The following is a 24720-nucleotide window of genomic DNA, read 5'->3' on the forward strand; positions in this document are numbered from 1 at the left end:
CCTCCTCTGCCATTTACACCTATTTTTACATGACCAAGCACTTCATTATGTGTTCTTTGTACTTCAGCAAAAGATTTTCATAAAATTTTCAATAGGCAATTTTATTTGTGGAACAATTAACATCAATAATTGAACTCTGTTAAGTTTTAAACAATTAGTATTTGTATTAATTGTATGAAAAATTAATGTATTTTTGAATAATTAACAGCCACCCACATATCTTCCACACTTTTATCCTGGCAATAATTTCAATACTCCCTTCTGATTGGAGAGACCTGAAATGATTCCATAACTCTACCTGATATTTTAGCCTTTTCCTACCATCCTTTAATAAATCTGTGTTTATTATACATTAACTATAGGGCTTTTTACTACTTATTGCACTCTGATCAGAACTGGTAACATTATTATTGCACTTGGATATTCTGTGTTTCAACTTGATCAACACCAGGTAATCTGACCCAATTTTCTCACTCCTCAGGGATCATACATCCATCACACAGTTGCTTCTCTTGTCCACCAGGACATGATTTATCTGGTTCCTTGACTTTTTATCTGGGGTTGCTCATGATTGTTTATGGATAGCTTTATGGAGGTAAAAGGTCCCTATAATTCTACAGTCCTTTCCAGCCACAAAGTTTGCCAATCTTACCCTGTTGTCATTGTTAATGTCATGTTAGCTACGGTCACCAACATCCAGTTTCCATACCTTTTCTTGACCTATCTTTGCATTTTCATCACACAGTAATAACTTAATATCATTCCTCAGCTTTCTATCATAGACATATTCCAGTAAATTATAAAAACTATCCTTAATCTCCCCATCCTTATTCTCTGTTGGAGCATGGTAGTATATCACAGAGATATCCCTGAAATGCCCTTTAAGTCTCAACCGCAAATCTGCTCACTTATAGCCTCAAAATTCATGATACGTGGCTTAAGAAGATTTTCTATGGCAAAACCCATGCAAAACTGGCAGCTATTATCCCTCATCCCACTGTACAGGATCATGAACCTCCTCCCCTGTATTATACCCTCTCCTGGTCATTGTATTTCCTGCAGCATCACAAAGCCCATGTCAACTAAAGTAAGCTCATCATCCAGTATCTCCTGTGGCCCCAGGAGCATAAATTAACCTCACATTCCATGCCCAATTTTTAAGTATTTATATGTTATCCAGTTCTTAATCCCATAAGTACCTGTCTTATCCGAGGTTTGTTGACTGTGTTTTATAACTTTTTGATTTTTATGAGGTTCGATGTCAAGCCAACGCTCAAACCCCAACATAGAGAACCAGTTCTGGGTCATCTAGCTCTAGCCTACTTCATCAGTGCTAAGCTCACCAAAGAGGCCATCCCATCCTAAACAATAGGAAAGTACCAGCACATAAACCTTACTTTCACTTTCACTTTTCCCCCATAGGCGAACAGTATAGAAGGATCCACTAAACAGAGAAAATGGCTCTGTCCATGACATCCATTGGCAGGATTTTCTGATTTATACATCAAGAAAATATTATTTGCTTTTTTTTTAATGTACTTATTATTAATGTTTGAAAACATGGAAATAAAAGGCAACATCTATTTCACCTTATATTAAAGTTTATTTGTTGGGATGGGTTGAAGCATTATCCAGCAATAAAATAACATCTCTGAGGCAATTTCACTTAGATAAATATTTTAAGACTGTGAATAAAATCAATATAAAATAATCTTTGAAAATTTGTCATCTATACTGCCTTGTGGTTTGCATATTTGTGATGTAAGTGATCAAACCTTTTGTTTTTATGAACTCTAAGCTTGACTGATAATGGTAATTATTAAATGGCATAATGGTAATTTATATTCTCTTTTGGTGTTGGCAGAAAGCAAAAGAGTGAAACCTTATTTGCTTGTTCTCAAACTGTGAACAGATTGTTTTTCTAAATGCTAGTATTTTCAAGGGAAGTATCTTAAAGTGAAAAGATATCTTGGCTGTGTTGTACTTGTACACTTCCATTGGAGGCAGCCTTTTTGTTTCAATAATTTCTGTAAATGATTTTATAATTTTGTTTGCTGGATCTAAGTCAACAAAAAAGTTTTTCTTGCATCAGTCAACTGTCATATTCTACTCCTACTTCAGAACTTCTTTAGCCAACTTGAACTTGCAGCAAAAGTCTCTCACCTATTTAGCTTTTTATTAAAACTTTATGCCATTTCTTCTAATATTTGGCTTGAAATCAACTCTCCTTGGCTCTTTTTGTTTTTGGACTACAAATTACTGTGCCATCCTTAAGCTTTTCAAGTGCAGCTTATTTTTTAAAGGTGTTTTGAAAAGATATTCTTCTAGCTGTGTTTTGTTGTGTTTCCCCTGGATTTACCTGAGTAGCCCTGTAGATTAACAAATATAATCCGATCATGTGATAGCGATAAAAGACTTAACTGTGATTTTATTCTAAATTTTCTTCATTGTAATAAGCATAATACAGCAAATACATTGTTTTTTAAACAGCAAGTTTGTTCTGACTACCTGATGCTTACTAGTACTGACTTAACTATTATGTGTTTACCTTAATATATGTATAGGCTAACACAGGTAGGAAGCAGCAGCTTGTTTAAAAGAGTACCTACTGTTTGTTAGTAATTTTTTTTTACACAAGATGTTAATCTTAATTCTCTTTTATATTTTATACTGCGGTTTTCTTTAATGTCTTAAAGCTGTAAAAAGGGATTCCTATTTTGTGGAAAGAGTTCATTCCAGGTTTTAAATACTTTTGCCATTTGAGTTTTTGTCTGATAAATTTTTTCCAAAACATACATGATGTAGTCCATCATTAAAATAATTATATCTATATTTTATGCAACATATGAACTATTATACAAATAGTATACGATTAAAGTCGCTTAACTTGAAAAAAATTATCTTTTAAATATTCAAAACAAATTACAATCGTATTGCTTTGCAAGTTTAGATGAACCTGTATAAAAAAATTATAGAAAGAAATATTTATTAATGTCTTAGTGTCTAAACAGTGAAACATATATATTAACTAAAATTATTTACAAAGCATAAATTTGAAAAATTCATGCCAGCATTTGAAAAAAAAGATATTACATGTTTTATGTTGATCACAGAATAGTAAATAATGTCTTAAAGATGAGTAGAACATGATTTTGTAACAGCATTAACTGACTAGAAAAAGTGAGCTACATCTGTTCAGTGTGCTAGTAATGTGAGTCAGTATATTAGAATTATAAAAAAGCATGCACTCACACTTTCAAGTATAGTTGAAAATATTGCATTGTGAATTTAAAGCACCCTCATACAGTATATCATATTCAACAATCTGATCATTATTTAATTTACAGATGAGAAACATGAAATTAGAAATATCTCATTTAATTATTATTAAGAACAAGAAACTAGAACTATTATTATTACTAAAATATAATGATAACATAAACAATTAAAAATACTTACCGTCTTCTGATGTTTGAGCAAATATTTCATTTGACAATGGGCCGAGGCCTTTTTCATTAAAAGCCTGTACTACAATGCCATACTGGGTAAATTTCTTTAGGCCTTTTAATAGGATGAAACCCGATCCACCAGTCTGAGGAGGAACTGTTGTAAAATTAAACCCAGTCGATCGACTGACTCTGAAAAAAAGAAGCAATTTAACAATAAATTAGAGGATAAAAGTATGTTAATTTTTTTTTGACAGCTGATTTTGGTAATTTTGACTGGAAATTTTTTATAGTGAGCATCATAAAAGTATTTCCCAGCAAATGCAAATATGGAAGGGACAGCAGAAGCATAAATGAAAAGACAAAACAAAAATATAAACACGATAAATGATGATGGGAAAAAGAAGGAACAAGCATCTCATTCAGGCATTATTGAAAAAAAATGTATAAATATTTTATATTCCTTTTCATTGACTGATATTTTGATCAATTATAGCAGGCCATTTTGTACACAGATGTACATAAACATTCACAAGCATTTTTACAATTTAAATATTCTAATTTTACAGATGACTGAAATGATAAAAAATGAAAATTTTGATCAAGTGAAGGTCACATTTCATTCAAAGACAATAGAATACAAATATTTTTAGAGGGGTAGCCACAAATTCTTTGGTGTATTTGCTTCTCCTTAGGCATAATGAGAATTCATCACTCTAAAAATTTCCAATAGGTCCTGATATCCCCTGGGCTTTGCCTATGAGTACAAACAACTTAAGCTACTCTGTAACAATAATATCCTATTAGTTAGGTAACCTAATTACTTGTTTTACATGAACTACTGCGTTTATTTTCTGTAAAAAGATGATAAGGGCTTGACATTACAGAAAGGGGATCAAAGTGGTAATGATAAAGTAAATATAATATTCACTCTAGGATGCATTAATTTTAATTGCTTTAAAAATATAGTAGTATGGGATTAGATATTTTCTAATGTTTTGTTATCATTTCATTTTATATGTTCCTTTGTTATTTCTGCATTTTATCCATTCACTCTTCACTAAAAGACAGCATCTCTTCTCATGATTTTCTCCCAAAAAAATATACTCTGCCTTTCTTAGTAGAGATTCATGAATTGATGATTCTGACTGATATTATTAAATGGATATGTTAAGCATGTCATCAGCAGATATACGTGTCATGTCTGCAGAATAATAGAAGAAAACATCAAAAGAAAACTGGGATGACAAAAAGATCTCCTTAGGATTCAAAATTATATGTTCTATATTTTTCCCCAGTAAGTTTTATTTTAAATGGAAAAGTTTTTTTGGTTTTTGGAACTGCAAGTAAAAATCTATGTACTGAATCAACCCTACATTTTATTTGTTTATTTTGGTATTAACCTGAAATTTTGTTCATTTTGTTATTGGTATAACCAATTAGTTTTATTGTAAATAAAATATTTACTTCTCATCTATTCCTGACAGATATCTTTTGAACAAAAGAAAGTAATCTTTAAATTAGAATTCTGATAAAAAAAATTTTCACTGTTAATATTAAAATCTGTTAATATTCTGTTTAAAAAAATAGTTGTTTTTGCAACTGTCTTAGCACGAGAATACAGTTACTTATTCCTATTCCCATTATCAATAAAGGATAAAAGAACAGTTAAGAATAACATCATCTTATTCAGAAAATCACAATTGTTTTGAATTTGTAGATTACATGCTTGCAATGCTCCTGAAGTACTATTTATTAATCAAACATGTTTAGTAAGGTAATTTTGTAGAAATGATTTCACAAAAAATAAGCTCATCATGTGCAAAAATATTATCTGTCAAATAAGAAAAAAAACATTAATATTTTAATATTAAAGAACATATTTTCTAAGAAGTTAAATTGACCAAAAAATGATCGGTATGGTATTTAAGTCACAGGAAAACCAATTATTGATGTGGGCAATTATCCCATATCAGAACTGAAGCTGTAATACAGAAATATACAAGAAAAATTGTTGTATAATCACAATTTATGAATTATGTATCATAAGCTCTAACATATGTAACACCGTTTAGACCATTTATTTTCTATTGGGTGAGCTTTTGAACTGTACATGAGTTAGTGCTGTAAACCACTCATGTGCACAACTTGTCACAGCAGATTGATTTTTTACATTCTTATGTCAAGTACTTTTACCACATATATATTTTTTTTAGTAAAAAATGTCTACGGAAATTATTAAATTAATTATCTTAACAGTATTACAATTGATTAATGAACAATTAGTTTTAAAATATACACTTCCATGACATCAAACCAAACCAAATTTAAAAAAAAAAGAAAGAAACTTATTGCAAAAAATATTTAGCCATCCGTGCAACCATCTTCACCACTGAAGATGATCTTATAGTCAAACGAAAATATTTTGATGTAAACTATTAAAAGTTTTATTATAAGCTTTGTTTTAGTTTGTCATCAGTTTTAAATATACCTGTCTTCATTTTACTAATGAAATATTTTATGGAAAAAATCACATATCTAACTAAAAAAATAGGAACATAGAAATGATTTTGTCAGAAATTACAGCAATAGCTTTCCACTGTTTCAGCTGTGAGTAACTCAAAACCTAGCAGATGCAAAGCTTCAGGTTTGAGCTTTCCAGGCTGCATCAACTATTAAACTACTGATGTTTTCAACTATTGTAAAAACAACCAAGGTTTTCAGGTGTCATTCCCTAGTCTGGCTGCCTTTCACAAATGGTTACCCAGTTATTGTTGTATCACCTACAATACAGCTACCAGCTTCTCAGAGACATTCATGCTCTCTTATTGATGATAACACCTCATGATTCCACAGAAAGATGAAATGCAGCTCATATAAACTAAAAGATTCTTGTTCCTGCCAGTTTCCATTTCTTTTAGTAATTATATTTATTTTCCTCATTACCTTTAGATAAATGAATTAAACAGAATAGATGGTATAACACCTTCCTATCTTAACTAAAAAACTCTGAGAATTAAACTTAAAAATTTAAAACATACTTATATATATATATATATATATATATATTGTTAAGTAATCCTTGGAAGCTGCAGAACACCATACATTGTATATTTGTGATCCAAACAGAAAATGCAGTTGTGTTTAAATGATGCTGGGCTGGTGTTTTTTTCTGTTGCCTTATGCAGGACTGTACTGTTTCACGATTAATTTGTACACAAGCTGTTACTGGAGTAAATGTATTGTTTTAAATTTATGTAACTGTACAAATTTTTATTTACCCTTTGCTCGTTCTGATATTAATGTTTAGGGTTGTATTTACTCACATCAATGGAATCCAGCAGTATTTTATAGCAAAATCAGCAGCCATTATTATCTAACACACATTTTTTAGTGTTTTATAAACAAAAAAAATTGTTTAAGTATTTACTGTTAAAAATAAACATGTCAAACAGCAAACACTAATGGTATGTCTCATTAATCAAATTTATTATCTTACAATAAAAGTTAGATCTGTACTTAGGCAATAATAACAAGAATTAATTTAAATCATAAAAATTCTGACCCATGAGTCCGAAATCCTATATTATAGCCAAGTATTTCACCATTCCAGTGATGTTGAGCAGGTGCAGACCAAACTACTTTTAATTGATCAGATTCAGTGGAAGTTACAACAACATTTTGAGGCTGAGCAGTAGGTGCTTCACTTTCAGTTCTCAACAAGATAGGCTCACTTAATTCACCGGCTCCGAGCTCATTTTCTGCCACAACCCTGATAGTGTATAATGATGCAGGTTGTAGATCCATTAACATTCCTACTTGATTAACACCAGCAGCAACACTCTGCCAATCATTGTCTGAAAAATAACTCTTTATTTAAAAAAAATATAATCAAAGAGATTATAATATTTCTGTAGATTTTATATTAATTAACTACGGCAATATTAAATGGTCGTCTTTTTACTTTATTATACATTTTTTCTCTGATTCTAACAGATGTTAAAATACAGTGATTCAAAGAAACGGGAAATTTTGAAAGTTGTGTTGGTAGCCGTGGGCGATTGGTACCACTTGATAAGTGGCGCCAGCTTCTCTAACTTAACCTGCCATTTAGTAGTCATGGATCCTTGGAGTGGTGCGCAACGTGCATTTGCTATCAAAGCGTTTTACAAAAACAATGACAGTGTGGAGGGAGCGCGTAGAGAATTTCGCCGTCATTTTAATCTGGGACGGCACGACCGTGTTCCATCAGCGCATGCAATTAAAACATGGATATCTAATTTTGAGGAAACCGGTTCGGCAATGAAAAAGAAACCTCCAGGCCGTGAGCGAACCGTCCCTACACCACAGAATGTTCAAGCTTTACAAGATGCTGTCACACGAAGTCCACATCGGTCAATCCGTCGTCTCTCAGCATCTTTACAATCGCATAGTTCAAGTGTTCGAAGAATGTTAGTGAAGGACTTGCAATTCCGTCCATACAAGTTGCAGATCGTCCAGGAACTGAAACCGAACGATGCAGTTGTGTGAGCACAATTCTGTAATGTAATGCTTCAGGAGATAAATGATAACGAAGAGTTTGTTCACGAACTGTGGATGTCAGACGAAGCGCATTTCCACCTCAGTGGATTTGTTAACAAGCAAAATTTCAGATACTGGGCACAAGAAACTCCTACGCAGCTACACCAGCGTCCGTTGCACAGCCAGAAAGTGACAGTGTGGTGTGCTCTGCCATCTTATGGTGTTATAGGCCCTTATTTTTTTGAGGTCTTGCGATTACAGTGACATCGGCTCGTTACGTAGCCATGCTTGAAACCTTTGTTGTGGAACAACAAAAGAGATTTCCACCAATTCTTAACATAGCAGTGTGTGTCTTCAATCACAGAAGCAAAGCTTCTGTCAGACCTATTTAATAATAATTCTACAAAATAATATATTATTTGATGGAATCAATTTGCAGTATATTTTTTAAATTATTTTAATCATGCTCTTTAAATGATAAGCAGCATGACAAAATGCCATTGCATACCAGAAAGTCAGAAACCCTAATTGAAACTTCAAAAAAATATTCTATACAATAGCAGTAGCAAAAACTACCGCTATAAAATGTTTATATAAAATTTCTGTGATCTCCATTATTATATGTTTCTCATTACCTCATTTGAGATGCCAATTTAAAATTATTAGCGTTAAATTATTATTATTGCCAACTACTTTTATTAAAATTTAATTAAAATTGGCATAACTTTAGATTTAACTTTATAGACTTTAAATTTTAAAAACTTCCCACCTAATATCTAAATTTTTATCGATTATATGCCATAAGCTATAAGAATATGATTGAAGTGACAATTTATTCATAAAAATTTATATTCTTTTCTAAGTTTTGAAAACTATTTGACACTGACATTTGAAAATTTTTAATTCAAACTTGTATTTAATAATAGAAATCAAGGCAGCTTAATTAAATATGAAAAATTAATAATTTTAAAGTCGCTGGGTGTTTATTAGTATTAATAATAAGACTTCATTAAGCCTGGTAAACCTAATGGGTTTACTCATTACTGGGCTGTAAATTTTGCATTTACATTCAAATTATTCAGTTTTATGACCGATCAGTTATATTTTAATTGTGTAGTTTAAAACAATGTGTTATTTAAAAAGTATGAAATTATAATGCATTGTACAATTTTAAGTAATTAAAAAAATTGGTGGAAACATCTCTTAACCCAAGATGTGGCAAGCACCATGTTCTAAAATATCAGTTAAAAATCAACCAACCTCCTTTATTAGCAAAAATATTTTTTAATACTTTAACTTTCAATTGAAACAACTGAAGAGAAAGAAAACACACAATTTTTTTTTATTTTTATATTTTGCCTTAGTTTTGTATATTTTTATAAATTTAATCAGTACATTGTTTTCACTTTCATAGTAAGGAAAAATATCTAAATTTCTGAGTTCTTGGACCTTATTTTTGAATGTGTGCTTGTCAGGTTATATTTATGCTATATCTTTAACAGAACATTAACTTATAGTAGTTTAATTTTTAATGCACTGTTTATATTCATTCATAAATTAAATTAATAACAAAGTTAATAGTAACGAGTAACTCTTTGTAAACATAAGAGCAAAGTACTGTGTGAGCTTTTTACAAAAGCATTATTTGTTTTAGAAAATAATAATAAATTTATTATATATTTAGCAATTAGGAATCACATTTTCTATATATCTGGCCTGTTTAACATAGTTTATCTACGATGTGTTTGCTTCTTTGGTATGTAGTTTTTGTCAAATTTAATATATGCGCATTCTTGTCAAATTTTTTATCTTTTGCATGTCATAAGTTCACAACTGTTAAATACTGTATACAAAATTTCCACGTTCTACCACCGATAAAATGATCAACTTAGAGAACATTATATACAACAGCTTTATTACAAGGAAACATTGTGTCGGAGTCTTCTTCGATCTTCAGAAGGCGTTCGATATGACCTGGCGACATGGAGTAATGCTCCAGATACATGAATGGGGCATTCGTGGCAATCTGCCAGTTTTACTCAGCAACTATATGAATGACCGTACTTTCCAACTACGCGTCAACAATGAATATTCATCTGAAAGAAGCTTGGAAAATGGCATACCACAAGGTTCACCGCTGAGCGGTACCTTGTTTACCATTGCCATTAATAAATTGATATTAGCCATTCCAGTAGAAATCAGCAAAAGCGTCTATGTTGATGATTTGGCAATTTTGTATGCCAGCAACAAGACAGCTATGGTGAAGTACAAATTACAACGGGCGATTGACGCTCTAAATGAAGTTTCGAGGAATAATGGATTCCAATTTTCTCCAGATAAAACGTGTTGTGTACACTTCTGTAGGAAGAGAATTCCTCACCAAAGTCCTATTTTGACAATCGACAACAATACAATACAATATAAGGACAATGTGAAATTTTTAGGACTGGTATTGGATAAATCCTTTACGTGGGGATTACATATACAGGACCACGATTACATATATTAGGTACCACGAATTAAGAAGAGAACACGAAATTGCTATTTCAGATACATTAGCAATTTCTACGAGAGAAATACCGCCATGGCTCCTGCCAGCGGTAAATACAATGTTGGATCTCTCTCAGGAAGAAATAAAAAAGAAGCCAGCAGTGATCATCCAACAGGAATTTTTAGCAACCGTCAGTAGCTACGAAGAACATATTAGAATTTATACTGACGGTTCTAAAACCGAACATGGTGTTGGATGCTCCATTTATGTAAATGGAGAAGCTCACTTTTGGAAACTGCCAGATATGGCCAGTGTCTATACGGCAGAACTTACTGCCATACAGCAAGCTCTTCGGTGCACAAAACACTATTGCGAAGAGAGAGTGCTAATATGTTTCGATTCTTTAAGTGCACTTGTTGCAATTCGGAACAAGAACATTAAGGATGTTCTAATTGCAAACATACTGTCCATTTTGTACGTTCTAAATGAGTTCTAAACGAGGACAGCGATGCGTATTTGTATGGACGCCAGGGCATGCTGGTATTGCAGCTAATGAAAGCGCAGACGAAGCTGCCAGAAAGGCAACAGTCTCTGATGTCTTGGATGCAATTCCTGTAAAGGTGGCAGATGTTAAAAACTGTCTAACTAACATAATAAGAAGCAAGTGGAATACTGATTGGAGGAGTTTAAATACAAAATTAAACTCAATCAAAACTTCTCCGTATAAATGGAAAAGCGACGTGAAGTTGACTTGCCGAGAATAAGTGGCTGTGACCAGACTTAGAATTTGTCACATGCGAGTAACAAATTCATATTTGTTAACCGGCGAAGAGAGACCAATGTGCGGTGTTTGTTATAAACACTTACAATTAAGCATCTAATGGAAGAATGTACCATATATGAGGACCTCAGAAAGAGGTTCCGGCTAAGAAACGATATTGCTGCTTATTTGGATAATGGAAATGAAGTTGCTTATTTACACGCCAGTGGACTTCTTAGTTGTCTGTAAAAGTGAAAATTTAAAGTTGTATTAAACAAACTCTAAGAGGTAGTTTTATATATATAAGGGAGTCTCAAAACATGGCACGTATAGTGACGGGATGTAGCCCTCTTGCCTAGGCCACCCTGGCTTGCCTGCATGCAAGAGCAGGGAGATATGCATGCATATCTCCCTGCATGCACATCCCTGTCGGGGTGTGTCCAATGATGGCATGGGGGACCCTCAAGGGTGGACTGAGGGTGCGAGGCTATGGGTAAGTGCAATGCATACCTGTAGCCAAGTAGGTCAGGACCGGGAAGGGTAGCCTCCCCGCTGAGGGGCTTTTTGGCCGTCCTGAACAGGTGGTCAGATTTCTCTTATGACGCTGGGAGGACCCCAATGGGTTACGTCCTACGGAACTGTTTATAGGGGGGAATTAACTGCCACGGCATCCTGGGGCATCTGATATACTGCTTAATGGCGGTTCTAGTCACCCCGAGGATGCTAAAATTAATAATGCGGCAGATAGAAGGAGATAATGGTATTGTATAGACTTATTTTTTCATGATCTTTGAGATATGATCTCAAATTTTAAGATTGGGGCCCTTTACATCCCATAAGTGTTGTTGTTTATTGTTGTGTTTTAATGTTTTTGTGTAATTTGTGTTTTTAAATAAAAATGTAAAGGCCCTTTACACACTTACATATGACGACCTTGAGGGTGATACTAACCTCTTTTTAAGAATGTGACGAGGGCTAATGACCTTAGCAGTCGATGCCCGTAAAACACACACAAAAAAAATAAAAAAATAATAATAATAAAAGTGATCTAGAGGATTTAAGAGGAATATATAAAATTAGATGTAATGAGTGCAACAAAATTTATATTGGGAACACTAACAGATCTTTTAAAAAGCGATTTATAGAACATTACAATACTTACAGAAGTGGAAAGATAGATGTGTCTAATATGGCCAACCATTTGCTGTTATGTAGGCACAGTTTTACCGACTGTAAAAACAATTAAGAAATTTTGGAAATTTGTAACAACAGTAAAAGAATAGGTGCACTTGAGAAATATTATACCTATAGATTTAAACAGAAGTATGAAATGATCTGAACTAATCAACAGATAGTTTTTGAAGATGATTTAATTAAAGACATAGTTGGCTTGTTGCAGATGGCAATAGTGCTTACGAATGTAGTTGTGTGACGTTTTAAATTTATTATCAGTCCAGTTGGCATTGAGTTATGTTGTTTAAGTGAAGTGATTATTGGGGTTATGTTTTCTAAATTTTTAGTTTTTATTTATTTATTTTTGTTTGATGTAATTTTGGAATTTTGTACCAACTGATGATGTGGGATCCTGCGAATGACTTTTGGCATTAGTTTTTTAGGTTCTGTTATTGTGTATGGTGGTTATTTTGTTATTTTATTTTTACCTTATGTGTATTTGTGTGTGTGTGTGTGTGTATTCACCAGTTCTCTTATAAAACCTGTCACTATTGTTTTTAATGAACAAGATTGTCCACAAAATAATGATACAAGCAAGGTGAAGGATTTTTAGTTATTTAAAGTGCATTCACATGATTTACTGTAACTGATATCAACAATTATTTTTAAAATCAAGTTTTTGTTTTCAAGCCATAAAAATTTTCATTATTGGTTGAGTCTGACTCTGAGAGCTATGCCAGCATTAGTGAGTTACTGATAGGGCCTCTGAGCCAAATAGATCAAAGGGTAGAAACCAGACTAAGAAGTACTCCAAAAAATTAGCTAATCAGGCCCAGCAAGCCAGTACTGTAGTAAAATCGCTTACAAACATTTAGAGAAGCCTTGAAACTGGACAGGAAAAATGGATAAATCGCCCAGGAAATGTCAAAAGTTTAGAATTGGAACACTGAATATTTCAACCAGGAATATTAAGAAAATAAATGATTTGAGTGTCCTTTTAGCACTACAAAAGTAGTTTTGAGAATGGATGTACTCTGAATTACGTCAACTATGAATGTTAGAGTGAAAATGCTAGGAATGGTAGAAAATAACACCCAAATCAATTATGATAATCCTAATGGAAATATGAAATATTGTGAAAATTTTTGAAGAAATAGTTAACGTAATAAAAAAAGGAAACTAGAAATCTTGGGTCTCAGTGAAACAAAATGGCTGAGAGACAGAGAGAGAGAGAGACTGACAAAGCAATGGGAAGGGTATAAACGTTTTTGCTATGTGAATACACGACAACAAAGAATGGAGTGGCCTCATTAACAAGAGTTTAGAAGACATACTTGACAAAGACATTTAATGACAAAAAGGACAAAACAATAACTGTGCAGATATATGCACCACAAATGGAAAGTATGAATCAAGAAAAGGAATTATTTGAAACAGAAATAGAGAATAAAATAAAGGGGATAAATATGAGTATGGGTGTTTTTAATGCTTGGCTTGGAACAGGTAGAAGTGAATATGAGACAGTATCCAGTGTATCTGGGCATGAAAGCAGGAATGAGGAGGGAAGAAAATTGTTAGACAAGTGTGTAGACAAGAAATTATCTAAGAAATGTTGCAAATCTTATTTTCATGAAAAGACAGTCACAGAGTTACAAGATACAGTAGAGATGGAATATATAAGTTAGTAATAGAGATCATTATAGTTCATGGGATATCATTATAGTACATGGGATTTGGAGAGAGAAATTAGTGGACGCAAAGGTCATTCCTAGTGTAAACCTAGATGGGGGACTGTAGGCTACTGATTGCTGATTTTAAAATACAGTTGAAAAAACAAAACAGAATGAAGGAAATGAAAGGATAAAAATTGGAAATTGCAGAACCATGAAGTGAGGGAGAAGTTTAAGGAAATAATAATGCACAAGTCTTACAAGATTACCACAACTGAGACTCAAAGAGTAAACAAGGAGGGGGATTATTTTAAAACTTCCTTTGTGGGGAGTATAGGATAAATATGTAGAATAATGTAGAAAGAGGAGAGAAAGACATTAAAGGTGGAATGAAAGGGGTATTGAAGCAGTGAGGGAGAAAAATCAGGCTTTAAAAAAATGATTTAAGAGTAAGAATGAGGAGGATAAGGAAATGTATAATAAGAGAAAGAGTGAATGCAAGAGAATAGTGGTAGTGGAAAAGAAAAACTCATGGGTGGAGTTTACCCAGAGATTAGAAATGGATGTGAATGAAAATAAAAAGCTGTTTTGTGGTATGATGAAGGCAAAGAAAAGATCAATGCAGAAAACAACTTGAGTGGAACTAGATGATGGAAGAATTATACAAAACCCAGAGGATAAACGAATAACCCAGAGATAAAACGAATTTAGCAAAACTATTTAAGAATTTATTACATAAAGATTTCATGAATGAGACAAGGAAGGGAGAGGTTACAGCAACAGGAAAGGTAATTGTCCTTAGCTGATAGAAAGTAAAAAAGCCAATAAAGAATATGAAGATTGGAAAAGCACTTGAATCGATTGGACTGGAAATGATAACAGCAGCGGTTCCTGTTGTTACACAGTAGCTGTATAGAGTCTTCAAAAGTATTTGGAACATAGCAGAAGGATGGGGAAATAGTGCGATTCTACCACTGTTTAAAAAAGGAATTAGAAAGCAATGCAAAAATTATAGAAGATAATTTTGATGGTGTCCAGATGTCAAAAGTTTTGGAATAAATTATTTTACACAGAATTAAGGACACTGTATATAGAAATTTGAGTAAGGAACAAGGTGGTTTTAGGCTGCAAATGAGTACAATTAATCTTATCTATGATCCTGCAGCAATTGTGTGAAAGGATGTGAAAATACAGTAAACTAATTTTGGTGTTTATTGATTTTGAGAATGTGTGTGATTCAGTAAAGAGAGAATCCATATGGAAGAGTCTGGCAGAAAGAGGTGTGAAAGAGTAGTATATAAATTAGATGCAAGAGATGTACTGGACACTCAAATGTACAGTAAGAATTGTAAGGTTCACTATGTACAATAAGGTAGGAAATACTGATTGATTTAAAATGAAAACTGGATTAAAACAGGAAGTGTGTTGTCTTCTACACTGTTTAATACAGCAATGGAAAGAATTATGAGAAGGGTTAAACAGAGATTGGATGAAGACATTAGAACAATGATTTTTGTGAATGATTTGGTGAATTGATCAGGAAGAGATGCAGAAATGTTTGAAGAAATGGGGAAAAGAGTTATGAATTAATAAAGATAAAAGTGAAATTCTGTTAATGGCAGGGAAAAGAGAAATGGAGAGAGGACTATTATGTTGGGGGAACACCACTGAAATTCACTGACAATTTTAAGTATTTGGGCTTTAGTCTGATAGCAGATGGGAGGATAAAAAATGAGATATCCAGCCGGTTGCAGAAAGAAGGAAAATTCTACCAAACTACTAAACATTTAGTTGGGATAGAAATGTACCATGGAAAGTAAAATTAATAATGTATAAATTCTACTCCTGATTATTACATAAGAGCTGAAACATGGGCAATGACAGAAAAAGATTGGAGTCATCTGCAGGCAGAGGGAGTGACATTTTTAAGAGACATAATGGGGATAATAAGAAGAGAAATAATAAGAAATGTAGAAGAGTAAGGAAGGAATTGGAAGTAACTGTTGTAAGAAAGAAAATCAGAAGAAGAAAAGTATGGTGGTTTGGGCATCTCGAGTCAATGGCTGAAGACAGAATCCCAAGGTAAATCATTGAGATGCAGGATATAGGAAGATATCCAAGAGGAAGACCAGGAAGATGGAGAGTAGAGGTGAAAATCAGGAGGAAATAGAGAGGTAGAGATTGTGATAGACAGAAAGTGCTGGTGAGGCTTACTCAACACTAAACCCAACAAACTGAAACAGGGACTAGACACGTACATATAGTTACTATATAGATAGTACATATATGTATACTATATCTATATATATATATATATATATATAGTATGTATTAAAGAATAAGATTTTTAGTCATAAAATACACCAGTATTAACGGTTATAATTTCTTATACCAGCTAATACTGAAAACAAAAAATAATAAACATTCTTAATTTAGATATCAAATATTATGATGACAAGTAACATATTTTAATAAAAATTTCAATAACTTAATTTTTCTTACCAGAATCTTGCTTATACTGTACTATGTACTGTAATGTTAAACTTTCATCATCCAATGGTGGTGACCAAGACAGTTTTACACTTCGGCTTCCTGAATCAACAACCCTCACGTCATGAGGCCTTCCAGGAGCATCTATTGAATAAAATAAAAAATTCACAGTAATTATAAAGTTTTTAGTCTTAGTTGAAGTTTTTCAATAAAGTCTCAGTATACTGAAATGTCAAATTTTGGAAAATGAAGCTTTAGACAGTTAAGTAAATTTATAAATTAGGAAAATATAAGAATTATTAGAGAAGGAAGTCAGTCAGCCGAGTCACGAAGCAGTAAGTAGAAACACAGTTCATCTTATTTCAAGCAAAGTAAGTTCAGACAAGAAGATAATGAGCAAAGAAGATTATTTTATTAAAATTTAAAAAAAATTAATGCCTCATTTTTTAAATAAATGGAAATTAAAATCTTTTCAGAAATATGGTGCAGTGCTGTCACCATTGCTGTTTTATTGCCATCATCTTGAAGCGATTTGGAAGTACAGCAAGTTTATGATCAAGCTGAACATTTGATCTATGTTATGTTTGTCATTCAACAAGTAGATTTTGCAAATCTTTATTTGTAGATTCACACTTTTGAATCATGTTTACATGACTTCCATATACTATACATAATATACTGTGGTTAGTATTGTTGCGTGTTTGTAGTTTGACAAGGATACTGAGAGACTAACACATGTAAAAATTTCTTATAAATCCAATTTATTACTCTAAAAATATATAACATAAAATAAATAAAAAATAATAATAACAATAAATATATATAACATACAAAATAATAATTCTAATAAAAATACAAAATTGATTTAATGACAAAATTAAATACCAAATTACAGTCCAGTTTACTAAAAACGTTATAATGACTGATTGAAATAATATTCCATTAACAATAAGATAACAATAGAAAAATCTAAAATTCATACAATTCACTTTCTGCATTATTATTTTTACTGTTTATAAAGAACTACCCTACACTTTATGAATAAATAAAATACTGTTACTTTCAGTACTGTTTATCAATAACTCAGCAAACAAGTATTTGTATTTAACCATTGTCCACAATGGAATACTCGTGATGTACCCTTCACTTGCTATCAAACACTTACTGTTATCGCTTGTTATTGAACTGCACCAAATCTGGGTTATAAAATTACTGTCTGCTAGTCCCTGGCAGTATTTATACCTCCTGGTCTGCAGAATCAGTACCTGACTCCTCCTTTTAATTGTTTAAGCATAATAATTTTCATTGTCCATGCCCTTATGTTTTTTATAAATTCTTTCTCTGGTTTGGTAATTCTCCCGATCAAACAGGAGCTTTTGGAGGTGCCTTGCCTGTATTACAAAGAACAAATTGTTAAACAAACCTATTATTCTAAATAAAGAATCCCCTTTAGTTCCTCCTAGATTCTTCTTTTTTATTTTATCTCTTTCTTCTTAAATGGAAGAAACCTGTTACACAGGCCCATTAAACTGGTCCTTTTACAGAATTATTGTGTGAACAGTTTCTATGATGTTATTTTAAAACGCCCTTTTTTTTTGTCTGTAGTGATCACTGCATTGTGAGTGAAGGTGCATCCAATCTGCTGGATGTACTACTTGTATTTTCTGTAATCACTGCAGTTTATATATATAAAGTTACATACTGGCATTATTCATAATCAAATACAGTATAGAACAAGTTTCCCATTGAGAGACACCTTTTAATAATTCATAGATTGTCTTCAGCACTGATTTTATGATTTACACATACAGGGCGTTTTATAATGTTCTTCGGAGTTTCGAAAATTCATTAACAAAAAACTATTTCACTCATAAGAATAAAACAAGTACTTTATGAAAGAGTACTTCAAATAGCTTTTTTCCACATACACTAGGAAGTTAGTCAACCATTTGCTCGCTAGGCGTCGACAGTAGAGAAAATGGCTGGCACGGGAAGCCAGAGTCGTTTTGTGTGTTAGAATTTCACTTGTCAAAGTCAGTAATTTCTGTGCAACGTGCGTTTCGGTTGAAATTTCATAAGGAGCCACCAAGTGACAATTCAATTCGTGCATGGTATAAACAATTCAGTGAAACTGGTTGCTTGTGCAAGCGAAAATCAACTGGTCGTCCATCAACCTCAGAAGTCAATGTCGAACGTGTGCGTGCAAGTTTCATTCGCAGCCCGTCAAAATCGACTGCGGCTGCAGGCAGAGAATTAGGAATTCCGAAAACAACAGTGTGGAGAGTTCTCCGTAAACGTTTATTATGCAAACCGTACCGTCATCAATTAATCCAGCTTTCTGATGAAGTTAAAACACGTAGGTTCGATTTTTCTTTACAGTTACACGAAAAGATGTTGTTAGATGAAGGTTTTCTAAACAAGATAATTTTCAGCGATGAAGCTACTTTCGATATTAGCAAAGTAAACCGTCAAGCGTGCGAGTTTGGGGAACTGAAAACCCACACGCTTATGTGAAACACATTCGGGAGTCTCCGAAAGTAAATGCTTTTTGTGGATCTCTCGTGAGGCAGTGTATGGGCCGTTCTTTTTTATGGAAACGACAGTAACCGGCATGATATACCTGGATATGTTACAATTATGGCTTATGCCTCAGCTACTCAACGACTTCATTTTCCAGCAAGATGGTTGTCCTGCCCATTTTCATAAAGAGGTTCGACAGTATCTTAACACAACATTACCTCGGCGCTGGATAGGACGTGCGTCTGAAGAAGATAAACACATTATTCTGTGGCCATCATGATCATCAGACCTCACGCCATGTGATTTCTTTCTCTGGGGATACATGAAAGATAAGGTGTTTATCCCACCAATGCCGGACAATATCGCTGAGCTAAAGGATCGTATAATCAATGCAATCAACTCTATCGAAAATGACATGTTAGAACGAGTTTGGCAAGAGCTAGACTTTCGAGTTGATGTGTGCTGTGTCACCAGAGGAGCACATATTGAGCATTTATCGATTTAACAAAAACTGTTTGAGTCCCTGCATAACTTCGTACAACTTTCGTTTAGATAATTGAAATACTTTTTTTTTACTGAATTTTTGTAATTCCTAAGAACATTATGAAACGCTCTGTATAATTATTGTAGCAATAATATTTTAGAGTACAGTTAATAATATTTTTTTATTTAATGATGTGTTTCTCATAATCATCTTTATTATTATGTCAATTACATGTTACTATCTATCTAAGGCAATTTGGCTATTTGTTCACTGAGCCACAATGCTTGCTACAAAACAGTTGTACTTAAAGATGAATTATAACATTAAAATCATTAGTCTATAAGTTGTAAAATGTGTAAATACGAGGATCGATCCAGAAATAAGTTTCCAAAGAGCTCCAGCCGCACGGAAAGGTGCGAGGCGGAATCCGGCATCACCGCTGTGCGCGACTGTTCCTCCACTCTCGATTCCGCCCGGCCGCGCTTCGCTGCGTCGCTCAGTCTTGGCTCAGCAGCCGTCCGAGATGGAGGTTTTACTTGTTGATCCCGCCAAGTGCAAAATTCGTTCTGTAATTCGCTTTTTGCACTCCTAAGGGACTCCACCCTTGGATATTCATCGTCAGTTGACAGAGGTGTATGTCCGTTCAACACGTCCGAAAGTGGTGCAGGGAGTTTAGTGCCGGCAGGCACTAAACTCCCTGCACCACTCATCATGGACTTGTTGCCGGCAGGCACTAAACTCAAGGAAGTCCATGATGAAGAACGGAGTGGAAGACCGTCAGTTTCGGAGGCGGTTATCGAGATGGTCCAACGCGAAGTGCTTCAAAACAGGAGGATCACCGTCCGTGAACTTGTTGCTCGGATTCCTAGGAGTTCTTACGGTACAGTGGAAAGAGCTTTCACTGAAAAATTGGGGTATCACAAGTGTTGTGCTCGATGGGTACCGTGGCTATTGACATCAGAATACAAGGAGAAACGTCTTGACTGTGCTCGCCAGTTTCTTGAAAAGTGTCAAGATAAGGAAGGATTGTTGGACTCCATTGTTACTGGAGACGAAACTTGGGTGTTTCATTTCGAAACGAAACAAAAATCCAAACAGTGGCGTCACTTAGGGTCACCAGTCGCAGTTTTTTGGGATCGTAAGGGGATACTGCTGATGGATTTCATGGAACTTGGAACAACCAACTCAGACAGTTATTTTGCAACACTAAGAAAACTCAGGTGAGCTATCCAGAACCGCCGGCGAGGACGACTGACAGCTGCTTCACGATAACGCCCGACCTCACGTCTCCCATCAAACCCAAGAACTTTTGACATACTTTGGGTGGACTGCCATGCCCCACTAACCTTACAGTTCGGACCTCGTGCCTAGTGATTATCACTTGTTCCCAAGTTAAAGGAGCACGTGAGTGGCCAACGCTTCCGGAGCGACGATGAAGTCAAAGAAGAGGTGAAACGCTTCCTCAACGGGTTGGCGGCGGAGTTTTATGACATTGGGATACAGAAATTCGAGCACCGTCTACAAAAATGCGAAAAAAAGATGGCGATTATGGAGAAAAATAGAGCAAAGTTTCTTCTTTCCAATGATGTAAATTTCTGTGAGAATAAACACTGTAGTCTATTTGTGAAATTGATGGGAACCTTATTTCTGGATCTACACTCGTATCAATTAAATAATAAAATAACATGTAAACTGTTATAGCGAAAAATTATATACAAATTAGAAAATTTTCCATCTTATTGCACAAAATTATAAATACTTTTTTCATATTTTCAATATTTTCAGAATTAAACCTTCTTAAAGTGCCCTCAATGAAACAAGTATTCTCTACAGAGATTGTTAATACTAAATACATTACCATAATTCAGAATAACTTGATGACATTAAACTAGCTGTAACCTAAAGATATGAAGAATCATTTCATACTGTTGTCTATATGGCATTACACAGATCCAGCGGTACTAAAACTGCAACAAATGTTTCCTTGTGAAGCAATACATTATAAAAGAATCTTTAAATAAATATTTTTACAGTAAGACTTCAAACAATCTGTTAAAACATATGTGAAAAATATTTTTATGTGCATATTACCTTGAACTTGAAGATTTACAGTGCGCTCAGCATGTCCAAAAGGATTTGTAGCAGTACATGTATAAGTACCACTATCTGACTTCACAGTATTTGATATTTGAAGTTCAGATAGAAAATCTAACTCCATTGCACTTTCTTTTATCAAATATCTGGAAATTAGAAACATAATAATTTAAAAAAATATGTTTATTTACTAAAAAATCAATAAATCTCTTACCAACACATGAGTAAATAACTGTAAGTTCGAAGTCACAGTCCTAAAGACCAGTATAAAGCATAATGATCAGTCCTGGGCAATGTTATATTCTTAACCTGACAAAAGATTTTGAAAGTGAAATGGGTCAAAGGAAGTCAATACTGGAAGGGAGTAGGAAAACACTAATTTTAAAAGACATTACATTAACACAAATTCCGTAGCTGATAGATTTTATTGAAATAACAAAAACACATATATAATTATCATATACATATCATTATAACATTTTCCATCATTATTATTAAAGATGAAAAATTTTAAGTAGTCAAGGAACTGTTAACAAATTTAAAAATTTAACTGTCAGTAGGTGAAATATTTTTAACTATCTAAAGCTCTTTCTTACATTATTGTATTGATGTCATAATTAAGCAAATCTGAGGAATTTTTCTATAAACAGGTATCATAGAAACAAATTTTATATCCTACCCTACTAAAGGGCATTTTGTGTGTGTATCTGTCTGTGTGTGTGTGTCTGTTCCCCTTAGCTTAGCACTGGAATGTACCGATCACTAGCAGAAAATCTCGATTCATTAGTACATGTCTCGTGGTGGTTAGGTGTATACTTGTATTATTATATATTCATTACTTGTACTTGTTATTATTTATATTTGTAATATATATATTTATTTAATCTATATATGTGTGAAATATATACTAATAATATATTTTTTTATTTATGTGATTGTTTTTCTTCATAAAATAATGAATTATAACCAAAAAGTAATTACTCATGATACAACTGGAAAACTGTTTTTTCTGATTTCATTTAATTTCTATATTCATTTTAATTTAAAAAAAGGAACTGTTAACACTTTTTATTATTAATACTGATTTTTTAATTCACCTTATAAATTCGTTTTCTATTATTATTTAATATTGAATTATTAATTTTAAATATATTTTTATAATTTTATTCAGGGCCCATTACAGAGTACTCTGAATTATGTGCACTTATTCTTTTAAGGTAATTCGTATTCTAATATCGTTAAATATCATCTTTTCTTTAAGAAGCAATAATGTTTTTTTTATTACAAAACTTTTTTTTACTAAGTGTATGAAATTAGAAATACTAATTAATATCTCCGAAATTAACCAGAAGAAGCAGTAAATTGAAAAATTACCAATAATCGAAAATCGATGATACATACAAATTGTCCACACTGGGCAATAAGAACCAGTAAAAAGTATTTTAGATCTTGGGATGAAGATAGGAATACATTTTTACGCTAATCGAGAACAAAAAAATTCGAACTCTGCGTAATAAGTTTTTTTATATTACTTTTCTTCAATATCTTTCTGACAGAATAAACTTTTTAGTTATGAAATGGTCTCAGAATGAATAAGACAATTCTCAATTATTTTCTTTTATGAAAAAAATTAGTTATTAAGCTTTAAAATCACTGGTAGATATTATCCTCATAAAGAAAATATATTTTCTTATGTTTAAATATATTTAAAATAATCAGATTATTTTAAGATTTTCCTTGATCAATTTTCACTATTAAAAACATTTTTACACAAGAGGTAAGTTAATCAGTTTTAGATAGCTAATAATCTCATTATGAGACGCCGCCCGCCGGGCGTAGGCACGCCGGGAGAAGCCAGTTTAGTATAAATTACAAATTTGTTGTATATAGAATTCTAATTTTCTCTGTATCATGTAAAAGTATATACAATGCTTTGCTTTTTCATGTTGGCAATTCATCTCCCAAAATGAATGTTATTGTTTTTCTAACCTAAGTGATAAAATATAAATATGAATTTTATAATCCTGAATTTCATTGTGAAGTGATTTTTTTTAACTGTATGTTTTATGAAGTAGTATTAAAAATACTGTTGTCTTTGTGTTTTGTGTATGTACATTTTTTTTTAAATGCAGAGAGTTTCTTTAAAAACATTTTTAAAAAAAACCAATCTTCACAGGTATTAGTTAACAAGCCAAACAATTTATACTGTGTGGAAACGTTAAATGAAACCCAACCTAGCACAATCAGCTGTCCTTCTACTAGTAATATGCAAAAACGAGAAATCTCTTCAAAGAGTAAGGTAAGCTCTTCATCTAGTTATAAAGTTTATGAAAACATAAACAATAGTGACTGTAACGACATTATAAATCTCCAAAAACTGGAATGTTTACATTCAGAAATTGCAGTCTGTAAAAAATGTGAAGGTTCTCTTTGTGCTTTTCTTTTTAACAGGCTAGTCTTAAGTGTTACCGTCAATGTTAAATGAATGGATTATGGCTTTGAAGTAGTTAGAAGTAACAGTGAAACTTTACCGAACAATAAGGCAGAAATAAATGTCTGTATGACTTACACATTTCAGTGCATCGGTAAGAGGGAAGAAGCTGCAAGAACATTCTGTAGTGTTATAGATATGCCCAAACCTACTGTATTTTTAATGCAGTAAAAGATGTTTATGAAGCTGTTGAGAAAGAAGGAGTTACAGATAGTGTACAAAAAAATGGTGGTTGTAGGAATATAACAGCAATCTTTGATGGATCATGGAAACGTAGAGGCATTTCATCATTAAATGGAGTTGTAACTGCTATAGCTGAGAACAATGGAAAATTTATTGATGTAAGGGTGTTCTCAAAACATTATAGATGTAAAGATAGGTTAGAAGATAAGCATAATGATGACTGTGTAGCTAATTATAGTGGAGTAAGTGGGGGAATGGAGGTAGCAGGTGTTGTTGATAGGTTCCAGTCATCGCAAGAAGAGTGTAATATCATGTACAAATATTATCTGAGAGATGCAGACAATGCTGCCTTTCCATCTGTTGTGGCAGCGAAACCAAATGGTCCAGACTTTTCAAC

At 33.0% G+C, this 24720-nt stretch overlaps 2 protein-coding genes across 4 annotated transcripts in view; one reads left to right on the forward strand and one right to left on the reverse strand.

Moving 5' to 3' along the window:
• Positions 1-24720, reverse strand: part of LOC142323063 (cell adhesion molecule Dscam2-like) — a 300598-nt gene that overhangs the window by 106149 nt on the left and 169729 nt on the right. The window contains exons 16-19 of the mRNA XM_075362191.1: positions 21647-21795; positions 16564-16695; positions 7012-7303; positions 3460-3638 (exon numbers count right to left, since the gene is read on the reverse strand). Of these exons, the coding sequence (XP_075218306.1) occupies positions 3460-3638; positions 7012-7303; positions 16564-16695; positions 21647-21795 (752 nt within the window). The remainder of the gene's footprint in view (positions 1-3459; positions 3639-7011; positions 7304-16563; positions 16696-21646; positions 21796-24720) is intronic.
• LOC142323062 (serine hydroxymethyltransferase, mitochondrial-like) overlaps positions 23696-24720 on the forward strand; it is a 288888-nt gene continuing 287863 nt past the window's right edge. For 2 of the 3 annotated variants that reach the window (XR_012756013.1, XM_075362187.1), the window contains exon 1: positions 23696-23948. Coding sequence is in view for 2 of the 3 variants with exons in the window: in XM_075362187.1 (XP_075218302.1) it covers positions 23709-23948 (240 nt within the window). In the remaining variant the exon portion in view is untranslated. The remainder of the gene's footprint in view (positions 23949-24720) is intronic. The other variant, XM_075362186.1, reaches the window with a different exon arrangement.

This window comes from Lycorma delicatula, chromosome 4 (assembly GCF_047948215.1).
Source record: "Lycorma delicatula isolate Av1 chromosome 4, ASM4794821v1, whole genome shotgun sequence".
Lineage (NCBI taxonomy): Eukaryota > Metazoa > Arthropoda > Insecta > Hemiptera > Fulgoridae > Lycorma > Lycorma delicatula.